Source organism: Geotrypetes seraphini, chromosome 12 (assembly GCF_902459505.1).
Source record: "Geotrypetes seraphini chromosome 12, aGeoSer1.1, whole genome shotgun sequence".
Lineage (NCBI taxonomy): Eukaryota > Metazoa > Chordata > Amphibia > Gymnophiona > Dermophiidae > Geotrypetes > Geotrypetes seraphini.
The window spans coordinates 71,734,452-71,755,623 of NC_047095.1; the positions used below are offsets into that span (position 1 = coordinate 71,734,452).

The following is a 21,172-nucleotide window of genomic DNA, read 5'->3' on the forward strand; positions in this document are numbered from 1 at the left end:
TCAATTTTACCCGCCAATCCAACACAGTAGGTCCAATAGATTTTTTAAAACAAGTTTGCCACTGATGGCCTTTTGTGAAGTCCTAGCAAACATGTCCTGCGGTCTAGCTGAATAGGAGAGCCTAGGCCCTTCATCATAAGTTGAGTAACAGCAGACCAAAAACGTATAAGTTCACGGGACCACCATACATGGAAAAAAGTCCCTTTAGCAACAAGGCATTAGTAGTTTGAGGAAACGTAGCCTGTAGGCGGTCAGGGGTGTAGGACCAGTGGCTTAGAACTTTGTAAGCATTTTCTTTAATCTACACATATAGAGACCTCAAGAAACACTCTTCCACTCCAACCTGGTCAATGTCACCCCTATGTCATTTTCCCACAAAATCATAAATTTGTACTTTGTAAATGTATGATTGTTAAAAAATTTCTACAACAGAGAAATGAGCCCCTGAAATGTTTCAAGCGCCTTACAAAGATTTTCCAAATGTTCATGTTCATTAGGGTCTAATGTGCAAATATGGGAAAACATCCCTGGGGGGTAATTGATAAAGTTCTCAACTCTTCCAATGGAATCATCGCTTCATCATCCAGGAATTGCCTAAATCGAAATAAACCCCTCTACCCACCCTGAAATTAGGTTCAGATCTAATGGAAGGGAATGATTAAATTCTCCTATATCCCCCAAATGTCCACTGTACTTTATACCAAAGTCCCACCAGATGGGAAACATATGGATTTGGGAAACTGCCCCTTCTCAGCAGAGTACCAAGGTGAGGGGTCCAAATGAGATGATGTAGGGGAACTTGCCTGTGTAGTAATACACCCAGTTTTGTCTGGAGAGAATTTCCAATCAAGTAATTGTCTAATTTGAGCTACCCAATAATACCAGGTTAGGTTCGGCATTCTCTCTCCCCTCCCCATTAACCCATAGAAGGGACTTCGGTAATCATGGAGATCCTGAACCCTATACAAATCTTGAAAATTTGCATTGAAGGGACTGAAGTGTGCCTCTAGTAATTAGAATAGGGAGTGACTGGAAAAGAAAAAGCATGCGAAGTAGCACATTCATCTAGCACGGCAATCTTTTCCCCCCAGGACAACCACAGACAATGCCATGTATTCAAATCATGTCTAATACGCCCCCACAAAACCTCATAATTACTAGAATACAATTTAGTAGTTCCTGCTAAACTGGGACGTACACAGGTGAGGCTGGACTCATTTAGAGCACTGGTCTTGGCAATTCTTATCTTCTTATGTTTGGTCATTTGAACTCCCAGGTATTTAATCTGATTAGTGGCTCATTTAAATGGAAAAGTTTTACAGAGATCAACTTCCTCAGATTGGGAAATAGTAATACCTCAAATTTCTTATTTATCATAATTGGCTTTAAAGCCCACCACTCGTCCATACAGTTGCAATTCCTGCACTATCATAGATAGGGTCCGCTGGGACTGATGGACATAAAACAAAATGTCATCTGCAAATAGAGCCAACTTGTGATGTTGGGAGCCTAATTGAAAACCCTGAATATCAGGATTGTCTCGAGGCAAAAAGAAGTGGCGAGAGCGGGCAACCCTGCCGAGTCCTCCTGGATGGGGAAAGAAGAGAAGTAACTGCCATTCATCTTCATCCACACCATTGGAGCCTCACATAGTTTACATAAGAACATAAGCAGTGCCTCTGCTGGGTCAGACCAGAGGTCCATCACGCCCAGCACTCCGCTCACTCGGCGGCCCATCAGGAAGCGCTTTCCAGGTGTCCACCACCCTTTGGGTGAAGAAGAACTTCCTAGCATTGGTTCTGAATCTGTCCCCTCTCGTTCTTGTAGTTTTTGAATGTTTGAAGAATCTGTTCCTCTCCACGCCTTTCATGATCTTGTAAGTCTCTATCATGTCCCCTCTAAGTCTCCGCTTCTCCAGGGAAAAGAATCCCAGTTTCTCTAATCTTTCAGAATATGAAAGGTTTTCCATACCTTTTATCAATCGTGTCACTTTTTTCTGAACCCTTTCGAGTATCGCCATATCCTTCTTAAGGGACGGTGACCAATATTGGACGCAGTACTCAGATGCTGGCGCACCATTGCCCGATACAATGACAGGATAACTTCTTTCATTCTGGTTGTAATACCTTTCTTGATAGTACCCAGCATTCTATTTGCTTTCTTAGAGGCCGCTGCGCACTGTGCCAACGGCTTCATTGTGTTGTCCACTATTACTCCCAAGTCCTTTTCTTGGGTACTTTCACCCATTACCAGCCTTCCCATCGTATAGCTGTACTTCGGGTTTCTGTTTCCTACATGCAAGACTTTACATTTCTCTATATTAAACTTAATCTGCCATCTCGTTGCCCACTCTTCTAGTTTGTTCGAGTCCCTTTGTAAATCTTCACAGTCCTCTTTAGTCCCAACTCCACTAAATAGTTTGGTGTCGCCTGCGAATTTTATTACTTCGCACTTCATCCCTGTTTCTAGATCATTTATAAATACATTGAACAGCAGCGGTCCGAGTACCGACCAGTGCGGAACACCACTCGTGACCCTCCTCCAGTCCAAGTAGTAGCCCTTCACTCCTACCCTTTGCTTTCTACCCACCAACCAATTTTTGATCCATCTATGTACGTCTCCTTCCACCCCATGGTTCTTCAGTTTCCATAGTAGGCGTTCATGGGGTACCTTGTCAAAGGCTTTTTGGAAATCTAAGTATACGATGTCTATGGGGTCCCCTTTGTCCATCCGTTTGTTTTAAGTTTTTTATTGATTTTTTCATATATCAACAAGTGTTATAAATTTTCCATACAATTATCTTAACAATACACTTGATATCTCTATAATGTACTTTATATAAACCATATTTTATATTATTTTTCTTATGAATTTATATAACATATATATTGTAATGATTTAGTCAAATATTTAATTATGAACCCTTTTCCCTCCCTTTATCACGTTAATTTCACATAATACTATCATTCATTATGATATATTTTTTTATAATGTATAATATAGAAAATAAATTCCTTCCCTCCCTCCCTTCTTTAACCATTATCTTATTATGGGGAAAAATTAAAATCAGTCATTGCAAAAATCTGTTAATGGTCCCCAAATCCTCTTGAACTTATCCATATATCCTTTTTGTGTTGCAAATCTTATATATATGGCAAACTGAGTTCCACCAAAAATTATAGTTCAATCTGTCATAATTTTTCCAATTATGTGTAATTTGTTGTACTGCTACTCCAGTCAGTATAAATAAAAGTTTATTGTTATTTGATGAAATTTGACTTCGAGCTCTCATTGCAGTACCAAACAAAATCGTATCATATGTCAAGGCTACCGGATTTTCTAACATCCTATTAATTTGAGGCCAAATTGATTTCCAAAATATTAATATGAATGGACAATAGAATAAAAGATGATCTAATGTCCCTGCTTCAAGTTGACAATGCCAGCATCTATTAGACTTAGAGCTATCTATTCTATGTAAACGTGTGGGGGTCCATAAAGCTCTATGTAAAATAAAAAACCAAGTTTGTCTCATAGAGGCTGACAATGTACATCTTAACTTCAAAGACCAAAGTCGTGGCCATTGAGATGCATTAATCTGATGCTTAATCTCAATGCTCCAAATGTCTCTAAGACCATTTTTTTTCTTTTTATGTACAAATCCAGATATTAATTTATACCACATTGCGGCCTGGTGACCCATGGAATCTATCTGAAAACATAAGAATTCCATACTATGATAGTTATTAAGGTTTTTCCATTCAGGGAACCCTACCTGAATGGCCTGCTTCAATTGCATCCATCTGAAATATTGTGATTTATTCAAACCAAATTTATTTTGCAATTGTGAAAACTCAAGCAGTTTACCTTTATTCATTACATCTTCTAAAATACGAATTCCAGCGATCATCCAATGTTTCCAGATAATTTTAAAACCGCCAACTTTGATCTTTGGATTGAGCCATATTGTTTGAGTCGTTGATTTAGTTATTGGAATAGGAGTTAGGTTACTTATATATCTTATAGTTTTCCAAGTATCAACAAATATTTTGTGATCCTTATATAACTTGGCATTTGAATACAAATAACATGATTCAGACCTAAAGGAAACATTAATCTCCATTCTAACCAGAACCAAACTGGTATATGTTCAATGGGCTCTGGGAGGATCCAATACATACCCTGACGCATAATATAGGCTTGATGGTACCTATAAAAATTTGGAAAATTTACCCCTCCCTCCGCAATTGGTCTTTGTAAAGATACTAGAGCAATTCTGGGGGGTTTTCCAAGCCAAATAAATTTTGTTAACATCTTATCCAATTTTTTATAAAAAGACCCCTGAAAAAAAATTGGTATCATTCCCATTTGGTAACAAACTACTGCTAAGCAGTGTTCCCTCTAAGCGGGCGGGTGTTGTGAGCAAACTTTTTTCACCGTGAGCCAAAAATATCGGGCGCCAGCAAGTTATGAGCCAACTCGCCCGATTCTCCTCTCGCCGCCCTGCCATCTGCCGTACGCCTCTTCCGATCGTGCGCTGTGACGAGAAACGTGTGCGCTGCGATGTAATATTTTGTGCGCCAGCGCACGCCAGCGCAGCTTAGCGGGAACACTGGTTCAAATGGTTTTATTTATTTCCCCAAATTTATTTTTGTTATACGCATTGAAAATATTTGATATTGCGTTTAAATCAAAATCTCAATAAACTTGAAACGAGTGCCCGTGAGATTGTGGGAGGGTTAAATACTCAAAACTTAGAAGTTTTTGCTACGCCAGCTTTCTGGTATCTTTACATACAGTGGCGTACCTAGCATATGTAACATCCGGGGCCCATCATTTTTTGGCACCCCCCCCCCATCTGTAAGAAAAACATGATTTTTAGTAACAAACCACACGTCACACATGAGTACCTAGGAAAAGGCAGCATCTTACATATTGCAGTGAGCAGTACATCAATACACCCATTGTAAAACTAAACAAGCCAGACCAGCACAGATCAATCCTACACCGTCAATCCTAACAGAAAACCATGTCTTTCGAACACACAGAACACAGAAAACACCTTCGCCTAGTAAGGAATATGTAATCACAAACTAACCCCTCCCTCTTTTACAAAACTGTAGTGTGGATTTTAGCTACGGAGGTAACAGCTCTGATGCTCATAAAATTCTGAGCATCAGAGCTGCTACCACCAAGGCTGGTGCTAAAAACGCTTCACAGTTTTGTAAAAGGGGGGATAAAATAAAAATACATAGACAAAGGTTAAATTGAACCAGCAAGAAGCTGGACTCTGCATACAATGCTTCACAGAAACAGTGACACATGTCTCCTAAAGCAATAAATAAATAGAAATTTTTTTCTACCTTTGTCTTCTGTGGTTTCTCCTTTCCTCATCTTCTTGTAACTCTCTTCCTTCCATCCACTGTCTGCCGTCTCTCTTCCCCTATATGGCATCTTCTCTCCTTCTATGCCCCTTCCAGAAACTGTATGCCTCCCCCTTCCATCTCTCCTTTCACCCCATTGGTCTGGCATCTCTCTCCTCGCCTTCCCTCTCCCACACCTCTCCTCATAGTCTGGTATCTCCCCTTCCCTGATTCTCTGGCATCTCTCTCCTTTCCTTTTCTTCCATCTTTCGCTCCCCCTCCATGCTCTCACATCTCCCCCTTCCTTTTCCCTTAGACTGGCATACCTTCCTCCTACGCTCCAAGCCCTGGCATCTCCTTTAATTCCCTCCCTCATCTTCCTTCTCCCTCCAGCTGGGTACCGCAACACTCTTCCCTGCAGCTCTGCACTTCCCCACAATTGCCATGCTTCGGTTCCTCTTCTTCCTTCCTTCCTCCCCCCCCCCCCCCGCGGGACCCTGCGGCACCATCAACTCTTACTCCCTCTAATGTCGGCCCTGCAGCTCCAGACTTCCTCGCACCTTCTCCCCTCCCCCTTTGGATCGCTATTATTTTAAATGTTATAGCCGCGGAGCTGTATCCATCAGTGGAGATGTCTAACCTCGGCCTGCCCCGGAACTCTTACTGCAACAGTGACTTCCTGTTCCTGCCTAGACGGGCGGCTGCTGCAGTAAGAGTTCCGGGGCAGGCCGAGGTTAGACATCTCCACTGATGGATACAGCTCCGCGGCTATAACATTTAAAATAATAGCGATCCAAAGGGGGAGGGGAGAAGGTGCGAGGAAGTCTGGAGCTGCAGGGCCGACATTAGAGGGAGTAAGAGTTGATGGTGCCGCAGGGTCCCGCGGGGGGGGGGGGGGAGGAAGGAAGGAAGAAGAGGAACCGAAGCATGGCAATTGTGGGGAAGTGCAATCCCCCCAATGCGTCCCCTTACCTTACCGACGCGTGTGTGCGCTGTGAAGAGAAACTTTGCGCTGCGATGTAATATTTTGTGCGCAAGCGCAGGCCAACGCAGCTTAGCGGGAACACTGCTGCTAAGATCATCATTTTTACAGTTTGCACTCTCCCCCACCAAGATATGCACAAAGGATTCCATTGCTCACACATTTCTGACACTTTTTGTAATAAATTTTTTTCATTAATTTTCATAGTCTCATCCACAGTTTTTGTAATCCAAATTCCTAAGTATTTTAATCCTTCTTCTTTCCAAATACAAGAAAATGAGTCAAATAGACTTTTTGTACAATGTACATTGAGTGGAAGCACTTCTGATTTATTCCAGTTTATTTTATATCCTGAAAATTTTCCAAATTTTTCAATCAATTTGAGCAAATTTGGAATGGTTGTTTCCGGATTTCTCAAATAAAGTAAAATATCATCCGCATATGCTGATAATTTATATTCTCTATCTGAATGCGGAATACCCTGTATCTCCTTTACCTGTTCTATAGCTAACAACAAGGGTTCCAAAACGATATCAAAAAGCAAAGGAGATAGTGGACATCCTTGTCTAACCCCCCTCTGTAGAATAAATTTTTCTGAAAAATTATTATTGATATATAATCTAGCAGCAGGGGAGCTATACAATGCTTTTATTATTTGTATAAATCCGGATCCTATTCCAAACCATTCCATTGCCTGAAACATGAAGATCCATTCCACTCTATCAAAAGCTTTTTCAGCATCTAATGAAATAGAGAATGCTGGGTCATTAATGGATTTTGTCAAATATAACATGTGATGTGCCAGTCTAGTATTATGAGATGAGTGTCTTTGAGCATATCTATAATGAAAGGGAGAGCTTTAGCCAATCTTAATGCTAATGCCTTAGTTAGAATTTTTCCATCCACATTTATTAAAGAAATTGGTCTATAATTTGAAACCAAAATGGGATCTTTATTTGGCTTAGGTAAAACTATAGTTATTGATTCAGCCATAGTACCTGTAATACAACCTTTATTTAGTTGTGTCTGATATAGTTTTAATAAATAGGGCATTATAATGTTTTGAAATGATTTATAAAACTCCACTGTATAACCATCTCCACCTGGAGCGGATCCAACCCTAAGGGATTTCAAAGCTGTATTTAACTCTTTTAAGGATATTGGCTCTTCTAAACTTCGTTTTATATGTTCAGGAATCTTTGGTCCCTCTATTAACTTTAAAAATTCTAAACCATCCTTTTCCTTTTTCGAATAAGGCTCAGAAGAATACAAATCTTTATAATATTTTAAAAATTGTTTTATAATGGGATCAATTTGAGATAAAATTTCACCATTCTCATTTTGAATAGCAATTATTTTTGGTTTTCTTTTTTTTGCTTTAAGATAATTTGCTAGCATTCTTCCCGCCTTATTCGAATTTCCATAATACAAAGCTTGCTGTACAAATAAATCTTTTCTAATCATTTTTGAAGAAATTTCATTATATTTACCTTTAGCTTTTAAAAATTCTTGTTGTGTCAAATAATCCCATTTTTCAATTAATTTTGATTCTAGAGACTTCACCACTTTTTCCAATTCTATAAATTGCTTTTTTTCCTTTTTTATTTGCAAAGCTGAATAAGAAATAATTTGTCCTCTAATGTATGCTTTAAAAGCATCCCACAAAGTCTCTATTGAAATTTCTTCTGTATCATTAATTTGAAAATAATCTTTTATTTTTTCTAAAAGATTTTCACAAAAATCAGTATCTGTGAGCAATGTATTATTTAATCTCCATATAGGTCTATTTCCATTCTGATCTATTATTTTAATTTCAATCCACACTCCAGCATGATCAGATAGTATAATTGGATGAATGACAGCCTGTGTGACTTGATGTACTAATTGATTAGAAACAAAAATGTAATCTATTCTAGAAAAAGAATTATGAACCTGTGAACAAAACGAAAATTCCCGACCATCAAAATGAAGAATACGCCAAATATCTTTTAAATCACAAGATTGTACCAAATTATCAAGGCCTAATGATTTTATAAATCTTCTCGGACTTTTATCCATCAGTGGATCTATAACAGCATTGAAATCCCTTGCTACTACTAGATTTGAAGTAGCAAGTGGAAGAATTAATTGTTGCAGAGTTTTAAAAAATTCATTCTGGTTCGAATTAGGGGCATATATATTGAAGAGCGTCATGGTGGTATTTCCCATGTCCATTTCCACATATACCCACCTTCCAAGAGGATCAGCTGCCTTAAACTTAAATGAAGCAGAACATTTTTTATTTATTAATATAGCAACACCAGCTTTTTTCCCTATTGCCGAAGAAAAATAACATTGTTTGACCCAATCATCTTTTAGCTTTATAGATTCAGTATTTGACAGATGGGTCTCTTGTATGCAGCATATATCAGCGTTCTGTCTTTTTAAAAATAATAATGCCTTTTTTCTTTTAATCGGGTGATTGAGACCATTAACGTTTAAAGATATTATCTTAAGACCCATTATGTATTAATATAATTTGTAACATATCATCCCAATCTTCAAAATTCTTTATAAATTCCTTTTTCCCACATATAAGATAAATCAAAGAATTACCTATTTTATACAGACCCTTAAAATTTAATACCCCCCCCCCCCCACACTTCCTCCCTTCCCACCCCATACATATACGAATACTTGGAAACGCAAAATTAGATCCGGTAACATCACTCCTTACAAGCTAAAAAGAAAATACTTAAATTATTCCAAGCTCCATAATAGTAATATTATTATTAAAATTTAACAATTTATATATCTCTACTTTCTTATTTATATGGATACTTTCATCTATTCCAAGTTTATTATGTTAAGTGTAATTAAATGTATATTAAAATATTTTGAATTTATAAAATTCTTATCTAGGATAAGTTTACTAAAAATCATTAAGCAAACACTTTATCTTCCATACCTATAATCATTCTTCATATTCATTACTTTTCTATTCCATAATATCCATTCATCCAAAATTAGAAGGTAAAAATTATAATCAAATTAAAATCTATCATAACCCATTCTCTTTCTCGTTCTTTTTCCTCTTTTAATCATTCAATTAAAATCTTTAGTGAGTTCTATGCCTAAACTTTCCTCTATATCCTGTGGAGGACTGTGTCTTAAAAAGAATGGATTCAGCGTATATCTGAGTCTATCCTATAAAGATATTATTCTTTCCTATGCAAGACATTTTTTTTCATTCTACATATTATATCCTATGTTTAATATTTTTTCAGTTCGTGTAGTCCCTCTGGTACGAACGCCTTTTTTTTTTTTTTTTTTTTATAACTTCCTCTTCAAAGTCCCTCTTCTTCCTCCGTAGACGTGATGATGTGAAACAAACCAATCCTCTTCACTTCCGGTGCAGTTCATTGGTTAAATGAAGATTTCCTGCCGATGCATACTCCTTCGCGTATTTTTCAGCAATGTCTTAGCAAATCACCATATTTCGGGCATATTCGTGGCACTGAGGGAATATCTGGCAGGAAGACAGTTATTCTTTATTCTCCTCAGCCGATCAGAAAATCCGACGCTATCAATCCATTCCCAGAGTCGTGCACTGTAACCGAGGGGAAGTCAACACTCGACCCCCCTTCGCGTCACTCATTTATCTACGTTTTCACCGAGTCAAGTTCCATGCTCGTGACAACGACCTTCTTTATTTTTAAAAGTAAGTTGAATTCCATACATTCGAAACAGTTGACTCAATCTGGTTGTTTTTTTTTTTTTTCCCCAGAGTATATTTGCAGTAACGATTTAAAATAAAATAAAATATAAACAGAATCATTTGATATAAGTTCAATCTTAGTAAACTTACTCAGTTCTTTATTTAAGAAGTCATTGGTTGTTCACATTGTTCTAGATAGTCTGCTAATTTCTTGTGATCAGTGAAGTTTTGCGTTTTATTTCCCAAAGTTACTTTCATAACTGCTGGATAAAGAAGTCCGTATCTTGCCCCTAGTGCCCTTAATTGAGGTCTTAAATCCAGTAGTTGTTTTCTTTTTAAGGCAGTTTCTCTGGCAAAATCCGGTACAATGTGTATACGTGCATCTTGACATCGTAAATTTTTATTTTCTTTAGCCAGTTGACATATTTCAGCAACATGTTGGTATCTTAATAGTTTAAATATTAAAGTTCTTGGACCTTTTTGTAATGTTGTTTTCTGTCCTGGTATTCTGTGTGCTCTTTCAATTTCGAGAGGCACTTTGGATTTAAGAGGCAGGATTTTTGGAAGAAATTGTTCCAGGAAAGTGATGGGATCATTTTTTTCCACTCCTTCAGGCATCCCTATAATTCTTAAATTATTTCTTCTTTCCCTATTCAAACAATCTTCCAAGTCTCTCTTCATTATTTCCATTTCTTTCCAAGCTTTTTTATTTTGCATGACTTCAGTATGTACCTCTTCCGATTTTTCTTCTAAGTGAGTTATTTTGTTATCTATTAGGTCCACTCTTTTTGTAAGCATGGCTACGTCGTCAATTGCCTTTTGAAGTTGTTTTTTTTATTTCTAAAACGATATCTTTGATCTGTCTTATTTCCACCATCATGTCTGTTTCTCCTTCTGAAGGCAGCGGAACCTTTGAAGGTGTCCCTGGTTCAGGCTTTGATCTTTTATTACTGCTTGTTCCAGATCCTCCGGCTCCTGCATCGTTTTTATTTTGTTTACCCGATGCCATTTTCTTCTTATCCACCTTTTTTTTTCAGCGAAATATCGATTTTGGAGCTTTTAAATTTGAAATAATAGCTTGTCTGACACGGAGCACTGCTATTACCCGACCATTTGCTTGCGTGTCCAAGCCACGCCCCCTGTCCATCCGTTTGTTAATTCCTTTGAAGAAATGCAATAAGTTTGTTAGGCACGATCTTCCCTTGCAGAAGTCATGCTGGCTTGTTTTCATCAGTTTATTCCTTTCTAGATGCTCGTCGATGCTGTCTTTTATCAGCGCTTCCGCCATCTTCCCCAGAACCGAAGTCAAATTCACCGGTCTGTAGTTCCCCATGTCATCTCTCGATCCTTTTTTAAAGATGGGCGTAACATTAGCTATCTTCCAATCCACCTGTTTTCAGGGATAGATTACAAACCTGCTGTAGTAGTTCCACTATTTCCTCCTTTAGTGCTTTCAATACCCTAGGGTGGATTCCGTCCGGGCTTGGAGATTTGTCAGTTTTTAATCTGTCTATCTGCTTGTGTACGTCCTCAAGGCTAACCTTGATGGATGTTAGTTTTTCTGCTTGATCTCCTATGAAGATTTTTTCAGGTTCCGGTACGTTGGATGTGACCTCTTTTGTAAATACTGACGAAAAGAACATGTTTGTCTCTCCGCCACTTCTTTTTCCTCCTTCACCACTCCCTTCCTATCTCCGTCATCCAGCGGTCCCACCTCCTCCCCTTTAACATATCTGAAGAACGGTTTGAAATGTCGTGCTTCCCTGGCTAGCCTCTCTTCATATTCTCTTTTTGGTGACATTCTTTTTCATGCTTCTTGTGCTCTTTCCAGTTTTCCTCGAATTTGTCCTTTTTCCATTTCCAGAATGAATTCTTCTTATCCCCTATCGCTTTCTTCACTTCTTTGGTTATCCACGCCGGGTCTTTTGTTCGGCTCTGTTTGCATTCTTTTCTAAATCTGGGGATATACAGATTTTGCGCCTCACTCACCGTATCCTTGAATAAAGACCAGGCTTACTCTACAGTCTGCGATTTCTTTGAGCTGTTCCTAAGTTTCTTCCTTACCATTACGAAGCCAGGTACAAAACCTCTCCCCCACTCCCACCTTTTGCAACACCTGCCATAGAAAACCCCAACAGACCCTATCAAATGCCTTCTCCGCATCTGTTGATAAAAGCAGGAAGGACATGCGAGCTCTACTGGCCCCCCAGAATACATGTAATGTCCTACTAATGTTATCCCCCACATGACATTTAGAGGCAAAACCAGACTGATCAACAGGAACCAAGGAAGGAAGAACATGAGCAAGTCTGTCTGCTAGGACTTTCGCTATGAGCGATAGGTCAAAACGAGGAGCATGAGGCCGGATCTTTCAAATCTCTAAACCAATGACAAAACATCCTTCTTTGTAATTTCATTGTCCCCCATTTCAACTCGGCCTCTGAATCAGATGGTTCGGGCGCCATCTTGTCTCCTGTGCCGCTAAACTTTTCCACTTGCCCTCAGCAGTTACTATCGTTTTCTGCTGTAAACTTGGATTTCTCGAGACGTTTTCTACAGATACAGTGTTTTAACTACAAACTAGATATGGCTTGGAGCAAAGTCTTCAAAACTGGTTGTAACTCAGGTTATCAATTCTGGCCGTTACAGTCTGGCTAATATTCAGACCATGGCGATCTCCCGCAGTCTGCAGCAATACTGGAAATTCAATGCTGGTGCTGTATCCGGCCATCAGCATTGAATATCTTGTCAATAGCCAGCTATGGTAATATTCAGGATCTATTTATTTATTTAACAATTTGCAGACAGACCTTAGGAAACTGGAAGACTGGGCGTCCAAATGGCAGATGAAATTTAATGTGGACAAAATGCAAAGTGATGCACATCAGGAAGAATAATCCAAATCACAGTTCCCAGATGCTAGGGTCCACCTTGGGAATTAGCGCCCAAGAAAAGGATCTGGGTATCATCGTAGACAATACGATGAAACCTTCCGCCCAATGTGCGGTGGCTGCCCAAAAAGCAAACCAGATGCTAGGAATGATTAGAAAAGAGATGGTAAACAAGACTAAGAATGTTATAATGCCCCTGTATCACTCCATGGTGTGACCTCACCTTGAGTAGATTGCGTTCAATTCTGGCCACCTTATCTCAAAAAAGACGTAGAGGAATTAGAAAAGGTTCAAAGAGGAGTGACCAAGATGATAAAGGGGATGGAACTCCTCTCGTATTAGGAAAAACTAAAGAGATGGCTGAGGGGAGATATGATCGAAGTCTACAAAAGCCTGAGTGGTGCAAGAATAGCCTTACTGGATCAGACCAATAGTCCATCTAGCCCAGTATATCGTCTTCACGGAGTTCAATCCAAGTCACAAGTACCTGGCAAAAACCCAAATTCCATGCCATCGATCCAGGGCAAGCAGTGACTTCTCCCATGTCTGTCTCTATAGAAGTTTATGGACTTTTCCTCCAGGAACTTGTACAAACCTTTTTTAAAACCAGCTACATTACCCGCTCTTACCACATCCTCTGGCAATGCGTTCCAGAGTTTAACTATTCTCTGAGTGAAAAAAAATATTTCTTCCTATTGGTTTTAAAAGTATTACTCTGTAACTTCATCGAGTGTCCCCTAGTCTTTGTAAATCTTGAAGCAGTAGAATGGGTACAAGTGGATCGATTTGTTACTCCATTAAAAATTACAAAGACTAGGGGACACTCAATGAATATTTTTTTTTTTCTGGTAATTGTTTAAATCTTTATTGATTTTCAAACTTTGATAATGCAATACAATTGGTAAATCATAAATACTATGTGGAACGCACTAATAACTATACAATTATTATATTAAACAATCATTTACTCACCAAGGATGTGCTGAGACTGGAGTCGGTGCAAAGAATGGCCACCCGGATGGTCTCTGGACTCAAGGATCTACCATACGAAAAACGGCTTGACAAATTACAGCTATACTCGCTCGAGGAGCGCAGAGAGAGGGGGGACATGATCGAGACGTTCAAGTATCTTACGGGCCGCATCGAGGCGGAGGAAGATATCTTCTTTTTCAAGGGTCCCACGACAACAAGAGGGCATCCGTTGAAAATCAGGGGCGGGAAACTACGAGGTGACACCAGGAAATTCTTTTTCATTGAAAGAGTGGTTGATCGCTGGAATAGTCTTCCACTACAGGTGATTGAGGCCAGCAGCGTGCCTGATTTTAAGGCCAAATGGGATCGGCACATGGGATCTATTCACAGGGCAAAGGTAGGGGAGGGACATTAAGGTGGGCAGACTAGATGGGCCGTGGGCCCTTATCTGCCGTCTATTTCTATGTTTCTATGTAATTATTAATACAATAATACATATGTTGTGATTTCAATATTATAACTTTTTTTTCAATGAATACTTTTAAAACCAATAGGAGATAATATATTTTTACATTCAGAGAAGCTCTGGCATGCATTGCCAGAGGATGTGGTAAGAGTGGTTAACATGTCTGGTTTTCAGAAAGGTTTGAAAAAGTTCCTGGAGGAAAAGTCCATAGTCTGCTATTGAAACAGACATGGTGGAAGCCACTGCTTGTCCTGGATCAGTGGCATGGAATGTTGCTACTTTTGGAGGGTTTTCCAAGTGCTTGTGACTTGAATTGGACTCCGTGAAGATGGTATACTGTGCTAGATGGCCATTGGTCTGACCCAGTAAGGCTATTGTTATGTTCTTAAAAACAGCCATTAAATATGATAGACAAGTGATGTTTGGAGACTGTGAGTGGTGAACAGCCAGCCACAAAACCTTTCTGGTCCCTGATGCTTCCTGTGTCCAGAGAAGAGGTCAACCAGCGCTCACCTGAGTGTAGACCAGAGGGATGCTGATCCAGTCGTAATGGAAGAGCATGCTGCACTTAGCCCGATAATTGTTCAGCTCCTGCTGGCAAAGGAAACACACAGACAGCTCAGAGGCTCATCAGCAACGGAATATTTATTTATTTGGAAAAAAAACTTCTATTCCACTTAAACCTCAGCGGATTACAATAAAATGTACATAATCCAAAGACAGGTGAAGCCTGCAAGGCCCCTTTATTCCCCACCCAACCTACTAGACTCCGGTCACCTTGGCCACAATGCAGGGACTCTCTTTTCTGACATGCGCATGACAAATTCTTCCTCTCCATAACATGGCAGGGTTCAGGCAGAGGCAAACAAGGCACGTGCCTCTAAGGCCCAAATATTCAAGAGGAGCCCTCTCAGATGTCTAGATTTTGGCCTTAGTAAGTCCACTGCTGCCCCCTGTACATTCTCCATCATTAGCAGGAGGCTAACCTGCCCCTTCCTCCTTGGGGGGAGGGGTATTTTGATGAATTTTTTTTATGTATTTATATTTCAAAGGGACAGGGGATGAATTTGTTTCTTTGCCTAGGACCCATCAAAGATTAATCCTGTCCTGCTGAGTGTCCAAGCTACCTTAGGCAAGTTTCAGACTTGGGCAACCTTTGATACGATGGTTTTACATGTGTCACGAAAATAATGCATCAAGGAGGTGCTGTTCAAACTAGAGAGCTGTATGGGAATGGGGATTGCGGGAATCCCACGGAGCTGCAGGTACGGAAGAAATTGCTGCAGGCAGTGGCTTAGTAAAGGTGAGTGGGGCCTCCTCTCCCCCCCCCCCCCAGTACCTTTTTAATTTCTCCGGTGTGAGCAGCATGCTCACGTTGGTGAGTGCTCGCGCTTCAACATCACTTCCTAGGTGCCGATGGCGACGTGGGCAGCAACCTCATGCCAGGGGAGTACAAAAGGTGTGGGGGAAGGCAAGGGGTGCAAACGCGGTAAGGAGAGGAGGAGGGGTGCTACGCCCTTAGGAAGAGCAGCCCCCGCACCCCCCTTACTACTCCACTGGCTGCGGGATTCCCATGGGAGTGTAATCAAATTGGTGACTCCAGAATGAGGCTTGGAATACACTGCAAGAGGAAGTTGGTGCATCAGAACGAGGCTTGGAACACTTATTGGCTGAATAGTGAATGGCATCGAAAAAAGCAAGGGAGGCTGTTGGGTTCCCCTATGGCTCCAGGAAAAGGAGGACGGATTAAGACATCCGGGTTTTGTTTTCATTGCTTTCAGTGGAAGTAAAACCCAGACGTCTCCATCTGGCCTCCTCACTTCCATTAGTTTGTAATACGGTTGATGTGGACATTTTTTTTACATTGATTGACATTGTGTTTCGTCCACAGGATTGCTCCTTTTTCTGTGGATCATTGGGTCTTCCTGCTTTTGTTCCTCCTGAAAAAGGAGGACAGATGAGACATCCGGGTTAAAAGGAATGAAAGTAAAACCTGGATGTCTCAATCCGTCCTCCTTTTTCTGGAGCCATAGGGTAACCCTATTTGTAAATCTCCAGTTCAAATGGCTTCTCACCTGTAAAACTGGATTAAATGTGGGGGAAGCGGTTTCTAAAATAATGTGCCAGATAAACACACCAAAATATGTGTAAGCAGCGATCCTACATTCACCTTTTAAATGTACTACAAGTCCTAACTTTATCTGGCCAGTTATTTGGATACCAGTCTGAAACCTGGATAACTTCCAGTGGTAGCCTTGCCCATGACCTGGAAATTCAGTGCTGGTGCCTCGACTAGGCCTTCCTGGGCATTGAATGTCTGCTTCAGATTCAGCCCATGGCGATTGGCACCTTTAAATTCACGGAAACTGAACACTGTGGGTCCAAAATTGGGGGATTAGTTTTTGATATGACCTGGTTAACAAAGTTGAATCTTACTAGACAGACTAACAGGAAACTGATCTTATGACTCCTAACCAAGAAGAGAATTGATAGAAAAGAGAAATGAAACACAGAGATGATGCCCTTGGCAGCGCCCAACACAGTCAAAAGGGTGCCCAGAGGGGAATCATCCAGCCTTTGGGATGGATCGAGACATCCAAAGTTTTCTTCCATTGCTCCTTTTTCCGGAGCCATATGGTAACCCTATGCTAAGCAACGCCTCATGATCTCTCTCTGTAGAGCGACACTCACATCCATGAGGAGTCGTAGAGCAACATCATCTCTGACCCGGCCGTCCCTCCGAGCCTGAGCTGCCAGGTTGGTGAACCAAACACAGGGGATCCAATACTTGTTAAAATCAGAATGAAGACTTTCAAACTTCTTCAGCTCATCCTGGGTCATGAACCCTGCAGATAGAGGGGAGTTCCAGGATCAGTATTTCAGGGGGAGGGGGAGGGGAAGGTGGTATCTCTTTCCTGTGTTACCCACCCTATCATTTTTGTAGTTCAAATACTATATTCGGGTCATCCCCCGGTGACCAGGGCAGGATTAATTCTTCAAGGGCCCCCTTTTTATTGGACTAATACATTTTTTAATTAGCTTTCAGAGGTCAAACCCTCTTTCCTTAGGTCAGTAAAGTATACTACTGTTACAGTATCCTGTCCTGACCTGAGGAAGGAGAATTTGGTCTCTGAAAGTTAGTCAAAAATGTATTAAAATTAGTCCAATAAAACAATCACTGTATTTCCATTTTCTATTTCTAAACATTTATCAACACAACTACAATACTAAAAACATTTAAAAATGGAATTTTTTTTTACCTTTGTCGCCTTGATTTTCATATAGGCTCTCTATCAGCTGAATTATGTGTTTGGATATCCCCATTTGAACCAGAGTTCTCCATAGTTTATTGTAATGCACACAGTCAAAAGCATTGATGAAGCAAAGGTCTAGGGATTTTTGATATTCTTTGCTCTTCTCCAATATTCATCTAGGACCCGAGCACGAGTTGATGGCACCTAACAACCTTTGTTACCCGGTTTCTGCTTTCCTCATCTTGTCATTTTCTTCCTTCCATCCACTGTCTGCCCCTTCCAGAAACTGTCTGCCAATCTCCTTTCATCTTTCCATTTCTCCTCCCCCCCCCCCCCCCCACCTTGGTCCGGCATCCATCTTCTTTCATCTGTTCCCTTCATGGTCTGGTATTTCTCTCCTTCCCTCCCCCCTGTGGTTTTTAGCATCTCTCTCTTCTCATTTCCTCCACTCAGTTCTATCTCTGTCTCCTTTGGGATGGGAGTTGGGGGTGGGGAGAATGTTAAGGGATTGCATTGCACAGACTGCACTTCAACTCTTCTTGTGACCTGATGGGCTGTGAGGAAGTGCAGCTGAAGGAACATTTAAAGAGTAGCTACAGAAGCTGTGATAGAACAGCACTTAACATCGGCAAGGCCCTCCCCCCCCATCCCCCCCCCCCGCATCAATGGCAATAAGATTGGCAACGCGGTGCTCAGCCCAAAGCTTCCCCTCTGACACAGCTTCCTGTTTCCACCCAGGCAGTTTGCATCAGAGGGAAGCTTTGGACTGAGCACCGCGTTGCCAATCTTATTGCCATTGATGCGGGGGTGGGGGGGGCCTTTACCAATCTTAAGTGGGGGGGGGGGGGGCGTTGCCGATCTTAAGTGCCATGGAAAAAAAATGAATAAAAAAGACAGTTACCAACAGGTCTGCAGCAGTCGGGTTTGCCAATAGTAAAACCCGATTCAAAATAGCCAAGCAATTGTTAGTGAATCAGTCGCTTGGCTAATTTGCATGGGAGGATCAGGATCGGATCACTACAGGCATTAGTGAATGGGGTTGGAGGGAAATTTGGTCGCAAAGGGCTCGCAAACCGATCGGTACACAATCGGTTTGCTTAGTGAATCTAGCCCCTGCTCGCAAATGGGGGCGTTCCTCCAATCGCCCCTATTTGAATATTCTTCCTTAGTGAATCCCTTGGAAAAGGCCTGAATTGGAAATGGATTGGTACGATTTGGGCAGGTTAGTGAATCTAGCCCTAAGTCTTTCACTTCCATTGAGCGCTGAGTAAATCTGTTACAGTGCTGTAGCCAGCAGGGAGAGATATGGAGTGGCTGGAAGAGCAGGAGCCAGATACAGGATTTGAACCCAGCAGAGAGTGCCATGTGAGCAAGTTGCAGGGAAATAGTTAAGCTCTGGAACGTGTTGCCAGAGGTTGTGGTAAGAGCGGATAGCGTAGCTGGCTTTAAGAAAGATTTGGACAAGTTCCTGGAGGAAAAGGTCTGTTATTGAGAAAGACATGGGGGAAGCCACTGCTTGCCCTGTATTGGTAGCATGGAATGTTGCTACTCTTTGGGGTTCCGGAATCTTGCTTGCTTTGAGATAATGGGATGTTGCTACTCCTTGGGTTTTGGCCAGGTACTAGTGACCTGGATTGGCCACTGTGAGAATGGGCTACTGGGCTTGATGGACCATTGGTCTGACCCAGTAAAGCTATTCTTATGATTCTGTGACACGTCAGCTCTCCCTCCCTGGAACCCCATCTGTGAGCTGAGGAGATAGTCTGGGAGGGGTAACTCACCTGCTTCCACCACATGCTCCATGGTGGGGAAACGCTTGAGCACACGGGTGCTGACGGAGCGCAAGATAAGGACAGAGGACAGGTTGGCATAGCGGATCAGTGTACGTCGCAGGATACGTCCCCGTTCATCTCCCCCATGGACATTGCTGGAGACGACACACATCAGTTGGTCAGGGAGAGGAATACTTGTGTACTGCCCCCACCAACGGTTCACAATTAGAGTGACATAAAACCCTGCAGGAGAAGAGTCCAAAGGTGGTTAGTACCTGAGTATGCATATGCTACTGTGGCTGCCATTTTCAAACTGTCTTCATGGATTGCAAAGATTTTCAAAGAAAAGCTGCTTGCATACATTCACTTGTGGAGATTTCTCACCTCTTTTCTGTGGCAACTAAAAATCTGTACTAGCTGCATCCAACTGAAAATTCATTGGAAGATATGTGGCTGCCTTCTTCTCCAACCTGGTGCCAGCACTGTTTCTACTCTCTCTAGCGCCCCCCCCCCCCACCCCCAAATCTTCCTCCACTTCTCTAACCTAGTGCCAGCATTCCTCCCCTTGCAAGATGCCAGAGTCCTTTTCGTTCCAGACTGTACCCATCCAACTGCCTCCCTCCAGCCCTCTTTTCCACAGTATATGTCTTCCGCAGGGTTAGAGGGCTTCCTTGCAGCCAGAGCCAGGAGACTGCAGGGTGGATGTCATGGAATGAAACAATCAAGCAGAATCAAACCTACAATAGCTCCCTCTGCATGTTAATACATGGTACTGCCACTGAACGAAAATCCAGACCCATGGCCCCACCTCAACGCCCGCCCCATTCTGCCCAGCCACGCCCCGTCCTTACAAAGCTGCAGTAGAGGTCTATACTGCGAGCTAGAGAATGACACGGTGACAAAATTCATCACCATTCCCGTCCCTGCGGATAACCATGGAAAACCATCTTCATGTCATTCTTTAAGGAGAGAGGAAAGAATCAGAGTATGAATGGCCACAACCACTGACCCGCAGGCTTTGCTCTGAAGAATGCTGGTGTAGAAGGACCGAGGTTGAAATAGACACTAGAAAATGACATGGGATTATTCCCCACGGTTATCTGTGGGGACGGGAATGGTGATGAATTTTGTCACCGTGTCATTCTCTACTGCGAGCGTCAGAGAATTTACCTCACCAGCCCATGGTAGAAATTTCTCCTGCAGCTTTGCTATATGGCCGTTTCATGTTATTCCTCTTATTAGGTTTCAGTTTGTCATATTCAAGTTTACTTCGTTGATTGTGTTTTGCTTATTTGGGGTATTTTCACTATTGTTTATACTAAGGAAAGTGTAAGTTTTATGTTAAACTGTACCTGGTCTACCCCACCTTGAGTGAATCCCTTTATAAAGGTGGTTTATAAATCTCAAGAAATAAATAAACAGATAAAAGTTTTGCAGATTTGCGGTATTTTACTATAAATAAATACATAAAGATTGCAGTGTGAGTTTAAAATGTGTAAGAGAGTGCATGCAGAAAACAGATATTTAAAATATGTGCCCAGAGAACATCTCGGACTTACCCAGCACGAAAGACATGGGGATGAGATCTGTGGACCTGTTACAATACAATGCCACCTTTTCATAAAGTCTCCTCTGCTCTTCAGTCAGCAGACAACTGCAGGAGACAAGGAGCCCCATCATCTCTCTTTGAACTGCAATGTTTTAATGCTACATAATAACATAGTTAATGATGGCAGATAAAGACCTGAACGGTCCTTCCAGTCTGTCCATTAGTT

At 41.3% G+C, this 21,172-nt stretch overlaps 1 protein-coding gene across 1 annotated transcript in view; it reads right to left on the bottom strand.

The window, feature by feature from the left end:
* Positions 1-21,172, bottom strand: part of BEST4 (bestrophin 4) — a 29,983-nt gene that overhangs the window by 5,379 nt on the left and 3,432 nt on the right. Inside the window, exons 2-5 of the mRNA XM_033915804.1 lie at positions 20,957-21,051; positions 19,407-19,640; positions 17,063-17,217; positions 14,885-14,962 (exon numbers count right to left, since the gene is read on the bottom strand). Coding sequence (XP_033771695.1) covers positions 14,885-14,962; positions 17,063-17,217; positions 19,407-19,640; positions 20,957-21,051 — 562 coding nt within the window. The remainder of the gene's footprint in view (positions 1-14,884; positions 14,963-17,062; positions 17,218-19,406; positions 19,641-20,956; positions 21,052-21,172) is intronic.